Raw genomic sequence first — 22941 nt, forward strand, 5'->3', positions numbered from 1 at the left:
AACAAAAACCCCGGTGGTCGATGGGCGTTGGAAGGAAAAGTGAGTGGGAAAAGGCTTCGAGAGAAGTGACCCTGAGACGGAGAGACCACCAACCGGAATGGAAACAAGAGATGGAGAACTCCCTGCACGCCAGTGAGGAAGAGCGGATTCTGGAAAAAGCTATTGACTTGATGAAAACAACCCTGAGCTCACTAAGGGAGGAGAGAGCTGGAAACCACAACACCTGGGGTCGCAACTGGAGGGGTAACGGAAGGAATCCAACACCTGAAACCCCAGGGCTGCCCAATGGAACAGGAGCCGCTGACTCAGCGGTACCCCCCCCCAGACCCACAGATGGGGATCGAGATGAGGAGCAATACACTCTGCGGTGCAGACAACGATCCAGCCAAAGATTCCCACCCCTGGAAGCAAAATTCAAGGGGGAGCCATCACGACTGGGATTTTTCCTAACCCAAGTCCTCAGCTACATGGAAGAGTACGGACGGGACATCCCCAGTGACAAAACACGCATCCGAATTGTGCAATCTGCCCTGGACGGGACGGCCGCAGACTGGGTGGTGAACCTGCATGACTCCAACGCCCCAGAACTCAACGACTTCAACCGATTCATGTCATCCTTGAGGCGACGATTTGAGGACCCTTTGGCTGACCGGAAGGCCCGGGAGAGAATCAAGACGGTGAGGCAGGGCAGGAGAACAGTGGCCGAATATACCCAAGAATTCCGAGCCATCGCCAGCAAGCTGAACTGGCCAGAAGACATCCTCCTCAGCCATTTCAAAGACGGTCTAAACTACGACCTGTATGACGCTTGCCTGCCTCGGGGAGACCCCTACCATCTCGATGACTGGTATGTCCTGGCAGAGGAAGTGGAAATAGACCTATTGAAAAGACAACGCAGAGGAAAACCATGGGGCCGCCCGCCACTCGAGCAAACACGTGAGGGGGAAAACCCACCGGTCACGGCTAAAAAATCAAAGGGATGTTTCAATTGCGGGAGAGAGGGCCACCGTGCTGCAGAATGTCGTTCGAAAGCCCCTCCACACAAAACAGAGGCACCATCTTCCAAAAAGCTGGGGAAGTCTCAAGGCAACCCAAAAGAATCTTCCATGAAGGGGACAGAGGCTGTAGAGTCCACAATTTCTGCCAAAACCTGGGATTGGACTCCGGCCTACACCGCAGGGGCGGTGGACACCTCGGAAGACAGCTCAGAGGGAGAACCTTTGGTAAGTGGACCTCTTCCACCCATACTTAAGACAGTAACTATATTAGCTTCCTCTGCACCAAAAGCCAATGAAATAAAAGCTTTGATAGACTCTGGCTGCATCCGCTGCCTCATCAGCCCAACGCTGGTGGAGGAACTGAGCATCCCAGTGAGGAGGCTAAAACAACCAATCTCCTTCAGTCAATTAGACGGGTCTATAGCGGGGGGGGACCAGCTACCCTAGCCACTCTACCACTCCACATGTCCCTGGGGTCCCATGAGGAAGACATAACATTTATAGTGGCCCCAGGCATGGCATGCCCAATGATCTTAGGACTGGAATGGCTGAAGAAATGGAACCCCGGGATAAACTGGAGGACTGCAGAACTCAACTTCCCAAAAGGGGAACAGGAAAACGAAAAACCCCCAAACACCCCCCCAACCCAGAGGGAGGAAAAAGCAGCAGTGGGGGAAGAGAAGGGGCTAACAGAGATACCGGAGGAATACAGGGACCTGGCTGAGGTTTTCAGTGAGGAAAGAGCAGATGAGCTCCCCCCCCACCGCCCCACAGACTGCACCATAGAATTCAAACCTGGGGCAAAACTCCCAAAACCCAGGATGTATGCCATGAGCCCAAGGGAAATGGCAGAAATTGAAAGATTCATAAAGAAAAACTTAGAAAGAGGATTTATTGAGCCCGCCAAACCCAAAGTAGCCGCCCCGGTTCTGTTCAGGGAGAAGAAGGATGGTTCCTTTCGTTTGGTTGTGGATTACCGGAACCTAAATACAATTAGTGAATGTAATCTATACCCCCTTCCCCTAATGAAGGATATGCTATCCCACCTATCGAAAGGAAAGATTTTTACCAAACTAGACCTGAGGGAAGCATACTACCGTATTAGGATTAAGGAAGGAGACGAATGGAAAACTGCATTCAACTGCCCAATGGGGTGCTATCAATTCAAAGTATTGCCATTTGGACTGCAAGGGGCCCCCACAGTCTTTATGCAATTAATTAATGACGTACTGAGAGAGCACCTATATAAGGGGGTCCTGGTTTACCTCGATGACATCCTTATCTTCACAGAAACCAAAGAGGAACATATCAAACTAGTCAGAGCAGTCCTGAAGAAATTGCGAGCTGCCCATTTATATGCTAAATTATCGAAGTATGAATTTCATCAGGAAAAAATCGACTACCTGGGATATCGCATATCCCCAGAGGGCATCGAAATGGACCCAGAGAAGGTCAGGGCAGTACTAGAGTGGGCACCCCCCCGCACACGGAAGCAATTGCAAAGTTTCCTGGGGTTTGCAAATTTCTACCGCCAATTCATCCCTGCATTTGGCCAAATAGCCATGCCCCTCACAAATTTGTTGAAAACGAAGGGGGGGTCACCCGTGAAACCCAGCCAGCCTCTGAAATGGTCAATGGAATGTCAAGCAGCATTTGAGAGGCTAAAGAGACTCTTTTCTGCGGAACCTGTACTTAAACACCCAGATCCCAACAAACCTTTTGTAATACAGGCAGATGCGAGCGACGTAGCAGTTGGAGCCGTATTACTACAAGAAAATGATGAGGGGGCGTTGCAACCTTGCGCATATACATCCAGGAAACTTACAGAAACTGAACAACGATGGCCAATATGGGAGAAGGAAGCATTCTCATTAAGGTGGTCATTATTAACTTGGCGTCAATTTTTGGAAGGAAATAAAATACCTTTCCAAGTCTGGACTGACCACAAAAATTTAGAAGCACTAAAAACGCCCAGGAAGCTCACTCCTAAGCAAGCCCGCTGGTCCCAACACTTTCACCGATTCAATTTCACACTCAAACACTTACCGGGGGGAAAGAACTTCCTGGCAGATGCATTATCCCACATGCCCCAATATAACAGCACAAGAGTTACTGACTTTAAACCACTTGTACCGGAACAACAACTGGCAGCACCAGTCACCACCAGGGCACAAGAAAAAATGAAGCCGAAGGTAGATAGCCAAACTGGAATAGAATTCAGGAAATCTTTGGAAAGTGATGAATGGTTCCAGAAAAATAAACATGTGTGCACAATTAAAGATGGACTGCCGTTGGTGGGGGAGAAGCTATATATACCTGCCACACAGAGAATCAATTTCATGCAACTGTGCCATGATACAAAATCAGCAGGACACTTTGGCTTTGTAAAAACCTTACACTTAACTAAAAGGCAATTTTGGTGGCCATCTATGAAAAAGGACATAGAAAGCTATGTGGGTAGCTGTCAAATTTGCGCAATGGCCAAGAGGTTACAAGGGAAATCGCCAGGACTGTTACAACCAATGGCGAATCCCTCAGCCCCATGGAAAGAAATAGCCATGGATTTTATTGTGGAACTACCAGAAAGCAACGGAAACACTGTTATCTGGACTGTTACTGATCTGTTCTCTAAGCAAGTCCATTTCATACCTTGCCCAAAAATTCCTACTGCAAAAACATTAGCAAAACTTTTTGTATAATATATTTACAGATTGCATGGGGCACCACAACGCATCATATCTGACAGGGGGGTGCAATTTACCTCAGCATTCTGGAAGGAATTTTTATCTCTGTTAGGAACCACCCAAGGACTGACATCTAGTCATCACCCTCAGGGTAATGGGCAATCGGAAAGGGCTAACTCTGTACTTGAACAATATTTAAGATGTTATGTACATTTTCAGCAGAACAATTGGACAGACCTGCTGCCTTTCGCAGAAGTGGCATATAACAACGCAATTCACTCCAGCACAGGTTACACTCCTTTTCAAGTAGCCACAGGCCAGAGCTTCAACCTCATACCTGATCTAACTCCAAAAGAACCGGTAATTCCAGAACTAAAGGAATGGATTGCTCAGTTACAATACACCTGGCCTATTGTCAGAAAAGCATTAACAGAGGCTAGATTTGCACACAAGACACAGGCAGACAAGAAAAGATCTGATCCCACACCGTTCAAGGTGGGAGAGATGGTATATCTGTCTACAAAATACCTTAAGTCTCTCCAACCCTGTAAAAAACTAGGACCAAAATACATTGGACCTTTTCCAATTAAAAGAATCATAAACCCAGTAACAGTTGAATTAGAACTACCTAAAAATCTTAGACGAATACACCCAATCTTTCACTGCAGTCTAATAAAGAGAGAACAACAATCTCCCCTACGAACAAAAATTCCACCACCACCACCTCCCATCATGGTGGAAGGAGAACAACATTTCGAGGTGAAGGAAATTCTGGATTCCAGGAGACATCATGGAACAACTCAATATCTAGTGGCTTGGAAACACTTCCCCTCCTCAGAAAATGAATGGGTCAGCAAACACCACGTTAAAGCACCAAAGCTGCTTAAGAGATTTCATACAGAATATCCAAACAAACCGAGTTAACATTTACACATGTTTTTTTTCTTCTCTTTTCTTTTCTCCCCCTACAGATGGACACATCTTTCTTCTAAGGAGAACGGACTGTCAGAATCCATTTATATCATATTCATAAATGGAATGTTTCAAACATATCCTATGGATTCTGCCATCTCCCAAAGAGAAGAGGATAGATGTGTATTGAACCGGCAATAGGCATTTCAAAGGAAAGGAGAAGCCTTTTGAACTGGGGAAACAAAAGGGGGGGCTAGCATCTGGCTTTTGTCATGGAAGACAGCAATAAACAAAAGGGTCCTAACTTCCTCTTTCCCACGAGATGGATGATACGAGAGGAAGGATGGGGGGGACTGACCAAATGGGGATTAACGGGGGTTAAACCGGGAACTCTTTATAAGGATTTACATCGTGGAACCATTAAGCCCTGTCTCATTTCCTACAACCGAGCATGTCATAGTAAAGATTTCTTTTGGACTAAAAACCTGACTCCAAGAGTTTTTGTCTTCCTAAGACGTGGTTTGGGGTGGGTCCTGACAGCTCTCCACTTTCTTCTTAAAAACTTCCAGTGTTGGAACATCCACAGCTTCTGGAGGGAGGTTGTTCCACTGATTAATTGTTCTAACTGTGAGAAAAATTCTCCTTAGTTCTAGGTTGCTTCTCTCTTTGATTAGTTTCCATCCATTGCTTCCTGTCCTTCCTTCAGGTGCTTTGGAGAATAGCTTGACTCCCTCTTCTCCCCTGAGATATTGGAACACTGCTATCATGTCACCCCTTGTCCTTCTCTTCGTTAAACTACACATACCCAATTCCAGCAACTGTTCCTTATATGTTTTAGCCTCCAGTCCCCTGATCATCTTTGTTGCTCTTCTCTGTATTCTTCCTAGAGTCTCAACATCTTTTTTACATCGTGGTGACCAAAACTGGATGCAGTATTCCAAGCGTGGCCTTACCAAGGCATTGTAAAGTGGTATTAACACTTCACGTGATCTTGATTCTATCCCTCCCCTAGCACTGTGTTGGCTTTTGTATGTATTGTCTTTTGTATGCACATATTTTGTATGTCACATAGCTACCTGATAACTGGTAATTGAGAAATACAATTTTCCCCAACAACTTTCCCTTGAAGGCAAACTACAGCCAAATTCTAGGTTTAGATTACTTGTAATTTCTACGCTACATACTGTATATGTCAACTGTGGGTCTGGGTATGAAGATTCTTCATTTCTTGGGTATGTGGAGAATCATCTTAGTCTTCACTATGAATTGTGAATTTATTTGTCTTTAAGTTGAATAAAAAAATAAGATGTAATGTGTAGATTCTGCAACATAAAACAGGAACACATGTCCCAAAGTATATACCCTATTATGAAAATCATGCTAAACTGCTTGTTTACTCAGTAGTTATCCCAATATCATTTAAAATCATATTTTTTATTTTTTTTTATTTTAATTCCATTTATATCCCGCCCTTCTCCGAAGACTCAGGGCGGCTTACAAGCTTAGCAGTAATATTGACCGTCCTGTATGATCATATACCATGGGAAGCAAACTGACATAAATTTTGCAACAGAGGACGCTGAGGATTGTTGCATAAGTCACCATTAACACAGTTATAAAACATCACATGGTTCATGGCCAGAAATGTTACACTTAGCAGTAGTTGGGTGGAAATCCCAAAGATGTTTTTTTTTTTCCAAGAGGCAACTGGACTTTCTTGTTTTTCTTTGAAGACGTTTCGCTTCTCATCCAAGAAGCTTCTTCAGTTCTGACTGGATGGTGGGGAATGGAGGGATTTATACTCCTTGCAGACAGCTGGTCATTTGCATTCTGTTAGAGAGTAGACTTGGGTTAAAGAGTACCATGAAACCCAGGGCTATATATTAGGGCCAAAAACAACTGAAACCTTCCCAAAACAATGCAAGAGGAAACCACATTCCTATTACTGCAGAAGAAACAATATGGATGTGTTCATCTAGTTCCCAGGAATGGGATCCATGCAAATGACTTAAAAGCCTTTCAACTAATACAGGGGTGTCAAACTCAGTTTCATTGAGGGCCGCATCAGCATTGCGGTTGCCCTCGGTGGGGGGCTGGGTGTGGCCAGGGTGGGCATGGCCTACTGGGTGGGCGTGGCTGGAGTGCATATGGCCTACTGGGTGGGCATGGCCAGCTCTACATCATTTGTGTCAAGGGTGCCTATGGGACCTGGGCAGGAGTGGGACAGATCTGAGGGTCTCTGGCAGAAGGAGATGGGACCAGGGAAGTGCCAAGTCATGGCCCACCTGAGGAGCCTCACTGTTACTCTCAGGCCATGGGGGGGGCTGGATGGTGGCGCAGAAGTCAAATGCCTAGCCCAGCCCTCAAGCACCCACGGCACTAAGCCCAGCCCTACTTCACCAAGGGGGTGCCCAGATGCATTTACCTCCTCCTCAAGGCTGCTGCTGCTGTGCTTGCTCTCCTTAGCCAGGTTGCTCATGAGGGTACGAGGGCAAAATCAAGAGGGAGGCCCATTCCCTCTCCATGTGAGGAGACCTGGCTTTGTATCCAAAGCTTCCTTAGCAACAGGGAGACCCCACTCCATGATAGGCTAGGAGGAGGGGGCAAGGGGATGGTGAAAGGGCAGCAGGGCAGGACTAAGGTAGGACTTCCCTCAGACCTTCCCTCTCCTTCCTTCCTTCCAAAGAACAGAGTGGTGGGAAAATATTTCAGATGAGGGAAGGAGAAAAACAGGCAAGAAACACAGCTGGGGAAGTGTCATCCTTTGTGAGGAATGAAGAAATGCACCATTGCCTGGAAATGGCCAGCACATGGCCCTCGCCTAATTTACATATCCGGCTTGGTGGGCTCTATGGGAGGGGATGCCATGAGCAGTGTGAGAGTCGATGTTACCTGCGCAATGCTGCCCAGCCCCTAGCTTGCCCGGTTTTGGCAGGTAGCGGGGTGCTTTACTTACAGTGCCAAAAGGCTGAGCTGGGTGGCATGAATCTGAAGAGAAGCACAATGCCGCCCAATCCTTAGCCTGCCTGAAGTCAGCAGGTCCATGTGCTGGCCACTTCCGGGCAATGGTGCATTTCTTCATTCCTCACAAAGGGTGATACCTCCCCAGCATGCGCCAAGGGGGCAGTGACAACATGGCACGGGTCAGTCCCTCGCTGTTTCCAGATGGCCTTGTGGAGCTAAGACTGAATGTATTTCAGCATAGATGACCACCATGAAATTGTAAATTGGCTCTTGGCCAGCCTGGGCTGGGGCCAAGACAGTGGGGACCGTTCCCTCACTGTTTCCAGGATGGCTTCTCGGGCCACATGAAACCACTTTGTGGGCCACATCCGGCCCCCGGGCCTTGTGTTTGACATGTCTGAACTAATATGTTCAGAAGTATCCAGTTCTTTTGTTATAGAGAGAGGGGGTGTGGTATGCATCAAGAACACAAGTGGGAAATTGATGTCTGTATATGATTTTCCTGATTCTTCTCAATCAGTAACTCTGTGGGAGATGTGGGTCGAAAAAGTCAGTATGGCAGTCTTGACTCCGTGACAGGGCTTCCACTTCTTCTTTAGCACATGTTGTACATATGACACAGGGGTGGGATATAAATCACATGATTGCTACTGCTATCCTGACTTTTGATACCTTCCCATCTTGGACACCTCTGTTCCCAAACCTATTCGTAGTCTCTGATAATGCTAAACTCTTTTCATTCTGGACTAGGACTCCTACAGAAAGCTTGTACAGAGGACAGATAACGATAAAAGTTGCAGTTATATTTGCCTATGAGAAAGCTGCTTCAGATTTAGTCATCAAATATATTAAAAAAAAAACAAACAGAGCAAACACCGTGAGAGTAATATTTCTGTTTTGTTTTTAAAGTCTCAAATTATGTTCTTTATGAATGATACTTACTGTACTATATAACTAAGAATCCTTTAAAATGTAAGTCCTACATACTTTCAAATGTAATGAAAATAATAATAAAAAATACAAGCTGCTGCTTATACCCCCCTATTTCAAACTAATTGATGCCCATTTGAATTTCATTGCTATTGGAAAGTATTGTAGCCAACTTTTGGTAAATACCACACATAAGAATCACTGCATAAACCATCCAGAAATTTTTTTTAAAGTTATTTGTAATATGTGGTAAGTAATCTTGTACTAATGTGTTTTTGCATTTCCATTAAGTGGCATATGCAAAATATATGAGAGATGCATACAAACATAGTTTAATGCTCTTATGAAAACAGATACATTGTTTTGTTCTTCAGCACTTATAAAGGAAATTTACAATTGAGTAGGCACAAAAGAGTGTAATCAAATTAGTTTCCTGTTAGCTCAAAATATAGCACTTCTTCATGAATAATCATGCCATAGAAGTGAAATTATACAATTTCACAATGAAACTTCATTGTGGCCTTTAGGGCAGAGAATAAAATAAAACTATAATAAAACTCTATAAACTTGTAATTACTAATAAAGCTAAGACATAGACTTAAAATGCAATAACATTACATAAAAATAAATTAATATAGTAATAATTTAGTATATAGAGTATATAATTTATAATAATAATAAGTTGGAGTAAGAGGCAAGATGGCAACCTATTAACATGACCCTGCATGAACTCTTGCTGCCTCATTTTAATGCTGTTTAAAACTTATTATAGTGAGGAAATGGCATCTCTTATTACCGTATAACTGTAATTTCCTGAGAGAGAAAAAGAGAAAGGAATTAGACAAAGAAAAGAGAGAAAAGGAAAGGAAGGGAAGGGAAGGGAAGAGAGGGAGGGGAGGGGAAGGAACAGGAGTGGAGGGGAGGAGAGGCAAAGGGGAAGGGAGGGAAGAAAGAGAAGGGGAGGGGAAGGAAGGCAAAGGGGAGGGGAGGAAAAGCAAAGGAGAGGGAAGGTAAAGGAAGGGAACAGGAGGAAAGGGATGTCTCACTCAGGAGAATAGACAAAAAGAAGCAGTCTCACAAAGGCAGCACTGGTTCACAGAATTCTTCCAAGATAGCCAAATAATAATAATAATAATAATAATAATAATAATAATAATAATAATAATAATAATAATAAATGCTGTTTTTAAAAATTCAACAGCAATAAAAATGGCATCAGAACACGACCAATGCTTTAGGCACTGATAAACAGTGGTTCAAGTTTTAAAAAAATATTAACACCTTTCGGAGTTTCCCCAAAAGGCTTGAACAGATTCTTGGTGAGTGAATTAGTGGTGGGAAAGAGCAGTGGAGTAAAGATAAATATCAAGGTTGAATTTTCAGGTTTAGTGGTGGCAAATGTGATGGGAGAAGGCCAATGAATAGGCTAGCAGAGGCTTGTGTGTGTGTGTGTGTGTGTGTGTGTGTGTGTGTGTGTGTGTGTTAAAGAGTGCAGAGGAAGGTGGGCGGGAAGGGTGTGGAATGTGGTAGGTGGAAAGATTTGAGTGTGAAGGAGAAAGGATGGAGAAAGGATGGCCCAGGAGGGATTGTAATTGTGGAGTGGGAAAAGTAAGTGTCTGTCTGGAGGAGAAGATACTCTGACATCGTTCCTAGGCTGTACTATATCTGAATTTTGTACTGATTTTGCCTGAGGTGAATTTGATGGTGATAATTGTGTTTCTGGTTTTCATTCTTTAGTTTTCTGTCATCCTGCCTGCTTGCTGCCATTTTTCTTTTCCAGTTACTGATGCCATGTCTTTTAGTTATTTATAGATCTATTGCTTTGATGTTGCATTTTGAGATGTTTGAGATTTTGAATAGCTCTGTGATGAAGTATGTATTTCATTCCCTGTTGGGAAAGCTGAGGAGAGCACAGATTACCCCATTGAGAATCCTTTTCTATTTCACTGACGGCTCCCAGTGGATCCTTGTGGGTTGTTTGTTTCTGTGGATTGAGAAGTTCTGAGAGCATTGGGGCTGTGTGGAAGGAACTTAATCCATGCTACATCAGGCCCAGAAACCTTCAGAGCATGTTATCTTCTCCATTACTCATCTTCTGCTGGGAAAAGTTTCAAGATCTGAAGGGGACAGAGTAAGAACAGACTGCTTCCAGATTCTTCTCTTTATTTATTCAGACCGAAAAATGGTTGAGACCAGAGTTGCCTTCATTTCCAAGAACATATACAGATCTCCATGTGCTAGAAGTGGAAAATGCCATACATTTTCACTTGTCCTTATTCCTCCTTTACATTTGTTTTGTTTCATTTCTTGAGAAAGGTTCAGCTATGATAGAAAGCTAAAAAATACTTTCGCATTCTCTGGATGTTTTCTAATGTGTTCATTTCTGTAAGCTTTTTGATTAATGCAGCATTGTTTTGTATGGGCCTCTTTCACAAATGGTCATTTTTGCAGCACTGTTCTCATTTGTATTTTTGCTTTGCAAAGTGTCCTGTATAATTCTCTAAATATAAAAAATAGCACATTTCAAGCACGTTTTTATTTAGAAAATGTAATTTTGTATATTTTGGAGGGGAAGAGAACCAAAAAAATCCATACAATAATGTACTAGAATATATAAAAATATTTTTTAGAAAAATCTGGTGAAATAGTGCCTTTCATACGTTAGCCAATAAAATTAGATTTTTACACCCAGAAATATATTGCAATACCATAACGATGAAATGTTTGATAATATCAGCACACAAACCTTGTACAATTATGAGAAATGTGGCATATTACTGTGCTGTAAATCTCTAAAATGCTTTGGGTTAAAGAATATTCATGCTTCCTAAATAGCAGAAGAAGCCTATACAGTAATAACCTCTCCAATTCCTTTGGGGAATCTAGACTAAATGTGGTTAACTGATAATAAAAGAGGTCCAAAAGAAATAATCCACAGGCATGGCAGAATCGAATTCACCTCAAACGATAAAGTAATTTTCTTTTCCAGACCCCAGAAGAGTTAGAAGATGTATCTGACCTTGAAGAAGATCATGATACCCACAGTCGCACCAGTATTCAGACAGAAGGAAAAACTGATAGGGTAAGTATGGAAAAAAACAGAATGCCTATACTCTGTTTCTTTAAATGCTTTGAGTTAAAATTGGGAATTATGTCAGTATATTACTATCTTCTTCAACCAGTTTCAGCATAACATATTGTTACAGCAAAATAGATGCATAATGAACAGGAAAAGATTGAAAATCTAAATACTAAGCGGTTAATTAAATTTGCCTGCTCAAAATACAGAAATATTATATTACATGAGTTTTAGTTTGACCTAAAAAATGGATATTATTATTATTAAGGCGTTTCATAGCCTACTACAAATTTAAATGAGTTTCAAATGATTTTTAATATTAGAAGTGCCTATCAGTGGGAAGGAAGAAGTTCATTTTGTGTGGATTGTAAGGAGACTGATAAACTTGCACTCTATGAATTAACTCTTCTGCAATGCAGCAGCCCATATGCTGCATAAAAATACATACATTAGGAAAAGTTGCAGTAATAATCAACAAATTATTATATTAAATAAAGGTACAATACACACACATACACACAGATATAACATCATGCATAATCTCTGATTACTGAAAAATGGAAGGGTATCTTGCAGATAGCTGAATAGGCTACGTTTTCCATTTTTAAATGGTCTACCTAGGCCAGGGGTATCAAACTCACAACATCATGTATTGCAACTTTTTTTCCACTGCCAGCAATGGGGTGGGTGCGGTTTTGCCATGATGCATCCGGCCCACGGGCCGGCAGTTTGTCACCCTTCGTCTAGACTCTAGACAGTCTGTGGCCAGTCTGTTGAACAAATCCAACAATTTACTCATCTTGGCAGCATTATATCTATCGATGGAGGTAGAGATTACAATATTAACTATCGAATTGGAATGGCAGTGGCTTTGTTCCAACACATGTGCCCAGTTTTGTCTATGGCAGCCATAAGCATTACCACAAAGATAAAACTCTTTAAGAGTGTTATTACACCAACTACTGTATTTACTTATGAAACATGGAAGTATACAACTAAGATGATTAAACAAGACTGGCGTCCAAAAAAATCACTTTGTTGAATACCTCCTGGAGGAGAGAGAAAATGAGACCAGCTCAGAAAATTTGGCACCAAACACTTAAAGAAGTTCTTAAGATTATTAATGTCCATTGGGATGATACCAAAGATGCTGCAAATGAGCAAAACCACTGGGAAACACTTGCTGTCCAGTGTGGTCTGCACAGAACCCGACCTCCGTTCATTCCGCCGGGACCTGAAGACCTGGCTCTTCGAGCTCTCTGGCCCAGGCTGAGAATTTTTTAATTGTAATTTTAACTGGTTTTTTTTTTTATTTTTCTCAGGGTTTTATTTAATCTTTTTAAATTTGTTTTAACGTTTGTATTGATTTTCTTTTAAATGGCCTGTAAACCGCCCTGAGTCCTTCGGGAAAGGGCGGTATATAAATCTAAATAAATAAATAAATAAATAATGATGGTAATGATGATTTAGGTAGACTAAATAACAAAACACTCAGGTTTCTATTTTGGTCACCATATGTTGAGAGTTTGGAAAAAATTCAGAGAAGAGCAACAAAGATGATCCAAGGCCTGGAGGCTAAAACATACAAAGAACAGCTGCAGGACTTGGGTTTGGCCAATCTAAAGAAAAGAAGAAATAGGGGTGACATGATAGCAGTGTTCCAGTATTTGAGGGGCTGCCACAAAGAAAAGGGGGTCACGTTATTCACCAAAGCACCCCAGGGAAGGACGAGAAACCATGGTTAGAAACTGATAAAAGAAAGAAGCAGGAGAAACTTCCTGACAGTGAGGGCAATCAACCAGTGGAACAGCTTACCCCCAGAAATCATTGGCGCTCAATCACTGGAGGTTTTTAAGAGACTAGACAATCACCTGTCTGAGACGGTATAGGTTCTCCTGCTTGAGCAGGGGGCTGGACTAGAAGACCTCCAAGGTCACTTTCCAGCTCTATTCTGTTCTGTTCTGTTCTGTTCTGTTCTGTTCTATTCTATTCTATTCTATTCTATTCTATTCTATTCTATTCTATTCTATTCTATTCTATTCTATTCTATTCTATTCTATTCTATTCTATTCTTTCAGGACCTGAAGAAAGAACTGGAGAGGGTTTGAAAAGTGAATGGTAGGAGCACTCAGGGCTGTGACTCCTAAGCAGGGAGAGTGGCTCCAGTAGATTTCATCAGAGCTCTCTGTCCAGAAAAGTGCAGTGCTAGCAACAGCTGAGATCCTGCACTAAACCCTCTCTTCTTAAAAGGGATTATTTTATTTATTCTTTGAACAATTATAGACTATAAATATTCTTAAACTGCACTTTTGTTATGTCTCACCAACAATAACCTTAAAATATACCAAATAATTGTCACTGCAGTTTATTTGAATAATGTACAGCCCTGTTTATTTAGAAATTACAAAATAAAATAAAATCATCATAAATGCATATTTAGATGGCTACGACTTGACAACTTGGGAGTAATTTCGTGGTAAGAAATATAATCAACTCATGCTCCAAATATTATATCCAAAGTTTTGCTTGCATGTCTACATTGCAAGGTTATTTGAGAGGGATGTATGATGTTAATGAGAGTATCAAATTTTCCTAAAGATGTGCATCATTAAAAAGCCAAGAAGTCTTTTCTTAGAACAGGACTCTTCAAACTTGGCCCTGGCTGAGGAATTCTGGGAGTTGAAGTCCACAAGTCATAAAAGAGCCAAGTTTGAAGACCCCTGTCTTAGAATATAGTTGATTTCTCCTCAGGTTCATTGCTTTGGGGAGCTCCAGCAGCCTAGTGTTGGTCAGTTGAGCTGTTTCATATCTTAAGTCTTTCCAACCTTCAGCACATTATTTGGTTTATAGAGAAGTCATTATTTTTGGGATACCTATGTTGCTGTTATTTCTCTTTTTTTTGGCAACTCAGAGCCTACATATTGCTTCTGCTTTTCAGTTTTCCAACTGACGAAGTTCTCCACAGGGTTTTATACCTAATTTCCCCCCCTTCCTCCATTCATAGTCCACAACATTTACATGGCATTTATTTATAAGTATTTATGTATATTCAAATAATACAGATTGCATGGTAATAATTATCAGTGAATACTTGTGATTATAGATATGAGATTCAGTTAAATGCTTCTGGTTGAGCTGCTAAGTTTCCATCTGCAGCCATGTCCTTGAAAAGATATCCCTTTTTTAAGACTTCATTTTTTAGGTTTCATAAGGTCATTACAGTATCTTGTTTGTGTTTGGTCATTCCTTCTGTGATTTTCCCCTTGACCCATTTAATTGACCATCATTAAATCAATATGATTTGCTATGAGGAATTCACCACAGTGCATGGTGATGGCAATTTCAGGAGAAGAAATCTGTTATCTTCTTTATTCATTTGACTTTAAAATCTATAATAGCATAGAACTGATAATGGGGAAAACAGGAAAAGTCTGTTTCACTAAAAAAATCATGCCTCCTGCAAGTATAGTAAAATAAAACACAAAGTACATTGGGGGGGAAAATAAGGAAATGGACAGTATAAGACTGCATAATTTCCCTGGAGGGGAATTTCTGATGTCTTGGTGCTACAGGATATCTGAAAATCTACCTGTGAAATAAAGATTCTCCTTCAGGAAAACAGCACAATTCTTGGCCATTTGATCTCAGAGCTCCAAACAGGCAAAAAGTGAGATGATTCTTTAAAGTCTTCCTAAAGCCTCTTGATGTTTTAAAGCTTCCTATCTTTGTTCATGTGATATCCATGGGCAAAACCAGAAATACATAGATCCTTTCTCCAGATGCAAAGCTGAAGGGGAGAAACTGAATCCCAATCCTTGTTTCTGAGGGAGGGAGCATGTTCAAATAAAGAAATATATGTATATGAAGGGGGAAACGTAAAAACTGCTTTTTGTTCTGCAAACATGAACCTTTGTAAAAAGTGAATCATTTTACTTCAGATTTCCCTAACTTAGAATTCCTCTGTTGGTCATGGATAAATGGAAATCTTTTAAATGGCTTCCAAAGAAACATTGTCCTGAAATTTATCCTATTTGTGACTTGGAATAGGGCTATTCAGGCTGCAAATAGAATGAAATACCAGAACAAAAGTGCAAACAACATTTTAATCTGAGCTTAAAGTACTTTGATAAACAATCTAATTCAGCCACATGGATGTATCATCTGAATAAACTTTATTTAGCTTCTATAGATCCTAAGGACACATATGATAAGGGATATAAGAAAAAGATGCTGGTAGTGCTAGGCACTTTAGATCATCCAGGATTATCCATTCCTTAATGTAGAAAATTACCCAAAGACTCAGCATCAAAAAGAAAAACCCAGTGTTAGCATTCCTTCAACAATTGTCCCTAGTTAATTGGTTGATTGGTTTAATGTGTTTGCATTAGATCATGATATTAATTTTTTAAATACCCTGTATAATAATCTTGTGTCCAATATAATGCAATTACAACAACTCCTTAAGAAAACTACAGGGACATTATGTTATTTATATAAACCCTTTATAATCACAGAATATAATATAATATAATATATGTAATGTAATCTTGTATCCAATATAATGCAACTACCACAACTCTTTTAGAAATCTATAGGGATATCATATTATTTATATAAACTCTTGGGATCATAGAATGCATCTTAGTTAATATACAAGAGCTTACTGATTTGCTATCCTCTCAAGTGGTTAATAATACTTTCTAATTTTAACCCCACATAAAATAAAACTGAAGATGGATTATAATTTTCACTGTTCCAAATCACATTCATATATTAAAGGGGTTAGTAAAATGCTTTCAGGCTAAAATTGTAGCTATATTTATAAAACAAAGGCACTTAATCATACTTATTCATAACTTGGGGCATTTTGAATCCAAATCCGACCTCTTATACTTTGTTTTTTATATCTTAACACTAGCTGAAGCCTTTTATAAGAAAAAAAAAAGATGAGATAGCAAAAATCAGAAGCCTTCTTGTGGCAGACTGCGCTAAAGCTCTTTGGCTTTCAAGCAGAAACTATATTGGCACTCTCTGGATTAACATTTATTGTAAAAACACTAAATCTTATCACATTATATTGACTGGGAACATTAAATAAGCACCTCACAAGTCACAAACATTCATTTGTAATGGAGAACATGAGCCAGAAGACCTTTTACATCTGGAGATCCTCAAGAGATACCCAGGGTGGAAGGAATGTAAAAGCAAATCAAGATGTCAATCATATCACATGAAGTCCTGCGTGTCACACATATGAGATGTCGTACACGTGATGCTGCATAAAAAGGGGAGAGTGTTCATCGCATAGTGTCAATCCTTCAAGGTAGATCAGGCGTAGAAGAGGAAGGGATACATTTTAGAATATAAGCGGCAGGGAACTCTTCATAACCAAACAACACCGAATGGAAGATTGGATGCTTCTTTATTGAAGCAGGCATTTTTAAATGAAAGGCCATTGGGATCATTTTCTTGGGGACTGGGGAGAGGGCAATAAGTTTCAAGTCCAGCTCTTTAGACAGATGGACAGAAGGTGGAAACCTAATGGAAATATGTTTTTAAAAATCCCCTACTGCAATATTTGCCTTTTTGTGTGCCTGACCACATTGCATAGAGTAAGAGTATGCAAACTCACCTTCAGGTTCTAATCTAGCGCATTTGGCTGCTTATTTTGTAGAACAGAAATATATATGATATAAAGATTTAAATGATGAAAAAATGTGCTCATCAGACCTGACCAGGCATGGGGAATCATATCTTTTGTAGGTGTTCTGAATTTTTGTGATCTGTGGGCACATGCAGTGGGTGCAAGGCTCCTTCAAAAAAATGTTTCCATTGCTGGAATACTGCTTTTATCACAAGCAATCTGTATTAAAGATGCCACAGTTCCTTTCAGCTGAAAGCATTACAATCAGAATTAAGACCACACCACAATTAGAATTAGAATAGAGCTGGAAGGGACCTTGGAGGTCTTCTAGTCCAGCCCCCTGCTCAAGCAGGAGATACCACCTCAGACAGGTGATTGTCTAGTCTCTTTATAAAAACTTCTAGCAATGGAGCGCCCACGATTTCTGGGGGTAAGCTGTTCCACTGGTTGATTAAACTAAATATCACAAAAGAAGTGTGGAAGGGACCTTGGAGGTCTTCTAGACCAGCCCCCTGCTCAAGCAGGAGAACCTATACCATCTCAGACAGGTGATTGTCTAGTCTCATCTTAAAAACCTCCAGTGATGGAGCACCCACAATTTCTGGAGGCAAGCTGTTCCACTGGTTGATTGTCCTCACTGTCAGGAAGTTTCTCCTTAATTCCACGTTGCTTCTCTCTTTGATCAGCTTCCAACCATGGTTTCTTGTCCTTCCCTGGGGTGCTCTGGTGAACAACCTGACCCCCTCTTCTTTGTGGCAGCCCCTCAGATACTGAAACACTACCGTTTCTTCTTTTCTTTAGACTGGCCAAACCCAGGTTCTGTAGCTGTTCTTTGTATGTTTTGGTCTCCAGGCCTTTGATCATCTTAGTTGCTCTTCTCTGAATTTTTTCCAAACTCTCAACATCTTATGGTGATCTATAGGGCATTGCCAGGTATTCAAAATTACTATACTAAGAAGCCTGTATACATATACAGTTGCAAGAAAAAGTATGTGAACCCTTTGGGATTATGTGGAGTTTTGCATTAATTGGCCATAAAATGCGCTCTAAACGTCATGTAAGTCACAACAATAGAAAAACACAGTCTGCTTAAAATAATACTACACAAACATTAGCTGTTGTCATGTTTTAATTGAACATAACATGTAAACATTCACAGTGCAGGGTGGAAAAAGTATGTGAACCCCTAGCCTAATGACTTCTCCAAGAGCTAATTGGAGCCAGGAGTGAGCCAACCTTGACTCCAATCAGTGTGATGATATTGGATGTGTTGCTGACATCTGTCCTGCCCTTTAAAAACACACACCTGTTTTGGGTTTACTGATCTCAAGAAGCACTGTCTGATGTGAACCATGCCTCGCAGAAAAGAGCCCTCAGAAGACCTACGATCAAGAATTGTTGACTTGCATGAAGCTGGAAAGGGTTACAAAAGTATCTCCAAAAGCCTTGATGTTCATGTGTCCATGGTAAGACAGACTGTCTACAAATGGAGAAAGTTTAGCACTGTTGCTACTCTCCCTAGGTGTGGTCATCCTGTAAAAATGACTGCAAGAGCACAGCGCATAATGCTTAATGAGGTAAAGAAGAATCCTAGAGGGTCACCTACAGAAATCTCTGGCACATGCTAACATTTTTGTTGACACATCTACAATAAGGAAAACATTAAATAAGTATGGAGTACATGGGAGGACACCATGGAGGAAGCCATTGCTGTCCAAAAAAAATATTGCAGCATGTTTGAAGTTTGCAAAAGAGCACCTGGATCTTCCACAGCACTACTGGCAAAATATACTGTGGACAGATGAAACCAAAATTGAGTTGTTTGGGAAAAACACACAACACTATGTGTGGAGAAAAAAAGGCACAGCACACCATCAAAACCTCATCCCCACTGAAAAACATGGCGGAAGGAGCATCATGGTTTGGGGCTGCTTTGCTGCCTCAGTTCCTGGACGGATTGTTGTCATTGATGGGAAAATGAATTCCAGAGTTTATCAGGACATTTTGCAGGAAAACGTACGACCATCTGTCCGCCAACTGAAGCTCCGCAGAGGATGGGTGATGCAACAGGACAATGACCCAAAGCATACAAGTAATTCAACAAAACAATGGCTTCAACAGAACAGAATACACCTTCTGGAGTGGCCCAGTCAGAGTCCTGACCTCAACCCGATTGAAATGCTGTGGCATGACCTTAAGAGAGCGATTCACACCAGACATCCAAAGAATATTGCTACACTGAAACAGTTTTGTGAAGAGGAGTGGTCCAATATTACTCCAGATCATTGTGCAGGTCTGATCTTACATATATATATATATATATATGTGTGTGTGTGTGTGTGTGTGTGTGTGTGTGTGTATATGTGTATGTGTATATGTATATGAATATGTATATGTATATGTATATGTATATGTATATGTATATATGCGTGCTAGTCGTTTCTGACACTAGGGGCCGGTGCTCATCTCTGTTTCAAAGCCGAAGAGCCAGCGCTTGTCCGAGGACGTCTCCCTGGTCATGTGGCTGGCATGTATAGACGCCATAGGCGCACGGAACGCTGTTTCCTTCCCACCGTAGTGGTCCCTATTTTTCTACTTGCATTTTTACATGCTTTCGAACTGCTAGGTTGGCAGAAGCTGGGACGAGTAACAGGCGCTCACTCTGTTATGCGGCACTCGGGATTCGACCCGCCAAACTGCCGACCTTCTGATTGACAAGCTCAGTGTCCTAACCCACTGAGCCATCACGCTCCCTTCATATATATGGTTTATGGTTTATGGTTTATTAAATTTTTATACCGCCCTTCTCCCGAAGGACTCAGGGCGGTGAACAGGGCATATCATAAAACTACAAAAATACAAAAGTTAAAAAAGAATTAAATTATTGCCCACAGTAAAAACAATAGAAAATATATATAAATATTAAAACCCTAAATAACTCCCCAGCAGGCCAGGCCAGCTTGTTCAAATAAATGGGTCTTTAACCCGCGCCGGAAGGAGCGGAGATCCGGTGCCATCCGGAGCTCAACCGGCAGCTGATTCCACAAAGCCGGAGCGCCCACAGAGAAGGCCCTCCCCCTGGGGGCCACCAGCCGACATTCTCTGACTGGAGGCACCCTGAGGTGGCCCTCTCTGTGGGAATGCACGGGGCGGAGGGGAGTCGACGCCGGCAGCAGGTGGTCCCCGAGGTATTCCGGACCCATGCCATGTAAGGACTTAAAAACCATCACTAAGACCTTGAACCTCACCCGGAAGACAACTGGTAACCAATGCAGCTCGCGGAGCAAAAGTGTAACATGGGAGTACCGGGAAACTCCCAAGACAACTCTCGCGGCCACATTCTGTACCAGTTGGAGCCTCCGGGTGGTCTTCAAGGGAAGCCCCATGTAGAGAGCATTGCAATAGTCAAGACGAGAGGTCACGAGCGCATGAGTGACCATACACAGGGCATCCCGGTCTAGATAGGGCCGCAACTGACGCACCAGGCGAACCTGTGCGAAAGCCCCCCTAGTCACGGCTACTACATGATCTTCTAAGGTAAGCCGTGCATCTAGGAGGACTCCCAAGTTGCGAGCCCTATCTACGGGGGGTAAAGACTCACCCCCCATAGAAAGTGATGGAACATTTTGAATGTCCCGGGATGCCGGAATGTACAGCCACTCAGTCTTGTCAGGGTTGAGTTGAAGTCTGTTCTTCCCCATCCAGACCCGAACCGCCTCCAGGCAACGGGACATCACAGTGAGGGCATCACTGGGGTGGTTTGGGGTCGAAATGAAAAGTTGGGTATCATCAGCATATTGATGATATATATATATATATATATATATATATATATATATATATATATATATATATATATATATATATATATAGATATATAGATATATATATAGATATATATATATATATAGATATATATAGATATATAATAAAGTTGCAGATGGGGGGTGAATAAATCCTTTCTTCACATTGTCACCTATAAATATTTTAAAATCGCTAACTCTCAGGTAGACATGAGACCTTGTCTTTTAACTGGGATCTTAGCTGTCAGCTTCAAGTGACAATACAGTCTCATGTTTGATGAGGCAATGCAGTTGCTTCCTCTTCTCCAAGTGCATCCACAAATTCTGAATACTTTCCTGTATTCAACCTATTATGCTGGAGATGGAGAGGGATAAGAGTGGGAGGATTGCAAATGTGGCTGTTGACAGTTTGAGTTGGAGGAGAAATTGTCCCTTGCTCCCAATTAAAATCTGGATCATAAGTTTGCAGACAATCAGTGCTTAGCAGAATAAGGACATGTGAGTAAGCTGTGACATAAAATATCAACACTATATGATTATTTATTGTCAATAGCAAGAGGATTGTGTGTCGCACAACAGAATCACTTCAAAGTGCTTGCCTCTTGATTGTTTACACTGGCATAGGTTTCTGTAACAAATGTGTATGAGGAAATTAATTCATTGCATTGTGGCCTCACCTATTAATTTAAAAGACTGGAGAGTTGTTCTTTTAAGCCTGTTGTTTGCTGTCTAAGCAATTCTTAATTGTCTGAGGATTCCCTGCTGAATTGTGCAGAGGAAAGTTTGGGAATTTTCCTAATAACAAGGCTTCGGAGGGGCCACATGCCACATGTCTGCAGTTCCACAGGTGCTGCACTCTGTAGTTGACTCAGAAATCTATACTTTTGTTGTGCCAATCTTCATTTATTGTTCTAGGTCTTATGTAGTGGGTTAAGTCAATAGACAAGGAGCGACACAGCATCATCTCTTTATTGTCTCAAGAAAACAACTGGTCAGCTACAGGTAATGGCCGGTACTTATACACATAAGCCCTCAGGTGTTCCTCCAATTACCTGCCTGAATTCTCCCACCCCAATACAAATGTTTCTGCCAAAACTGTTGGGACTGACCATTAAGCTAGCCCCTGAGGGCTAGCCTCAGCTTGGCAGGAAATGCCTACTTAGCTTCTCCACAATAGGTGAGGGTCAATGGCTTGTATCATTACATTCCACTACATAACACCTCTCCCCCCTTAGATGGCTGTCATCCTCAGCCTATTCAGTACTTGTAGTCCTTGAGGTAGGCTGGGGGACCGTGCATCCTAGTGGACCAGTGCAATGCCTGGGAATCACCTGTCTTGGGAGATGTATGATCCTGCCCTGGTCCACTGGACTTGCACTTCCCGTTCACTTCGCCCGCAGCCACCAATGCCTCTCCCAGCTCTCATGTCTCTGTTTCACCAGAGGCGGCTGCGGTAGACTGGGGCAGACTTCCTGGCCTGCATGTTTCCATCTCTCTGGAGGCAGCTGTGGTAGATTGGGGCAGACTCGGGGGAATGTCGATCTTGGCATCCACCCTCATGAGGTCTCCATTTGCCGATGCCATAACTGGTCAGTGTGGTATCTAACTATGTGCTCATCCCCCAGCATGACCTTGTACGACAAGGGGCCCTTTATTTTGGTCACCCTGGCCACCACCTAAAGTGCCCCATTCCTGTAGTTCCTGGCCCAGACCAAGTCACCCAGCTGCAAGTTCCTGGGCAGCTTTGGTTGAGCCGTCTCAGTTGCTCCTGGGTGAAGTTGATCGAGCTTCATCGTGAGCCGTTGACCCCACCTCAGCTCTGCTAGACTGCGCCCTGTCGCAGTGCAGTGGGTTGTGTGTTGACACAGGAGGAAGTTTGCCAGGCGCTGATTCCAGTCCCCCGTGGTTATCCACTTGAGCGACTCCT

The 22941-nt window shown here is 42.0% G+C and overlaps 1 protein-coding gene across 1 annotated transcript in view; it reads left to right on the forward strand.

Moving 5' to 3' along the window:
* CTNNA3 (catenin alpha 3) overlaps window positions 1-22941 on the forward strand; it is a gene marked incomplete at its 5' end in the record, with an annotated part of 866777 nt that overhangs the window by 753956 nt on the left and 89880 nt on the right. The window contains one exon of the mRNA XM_083364633.1: window positions 11478-11570. Coding sequence (XP_083220759.1) covers window positions 11478-11570 — 93 coding nt within the window. The remainder of the gene's footprint in view (window positions 1-11477; window positions 11571-22941) is intronic.

The sequence above is a fragment of the Vipera ursinii genome (genome assembly GCF_947247035.1).
Source record: "Vipera ursinii genome assembly, chromosome: 5".
NCBI classification, from domain to species: Eukaryota; Metazoa; Chordata; class Lepidosauria; order Squamata; family Viperidae; genus Vipera; species Vipera ursinii.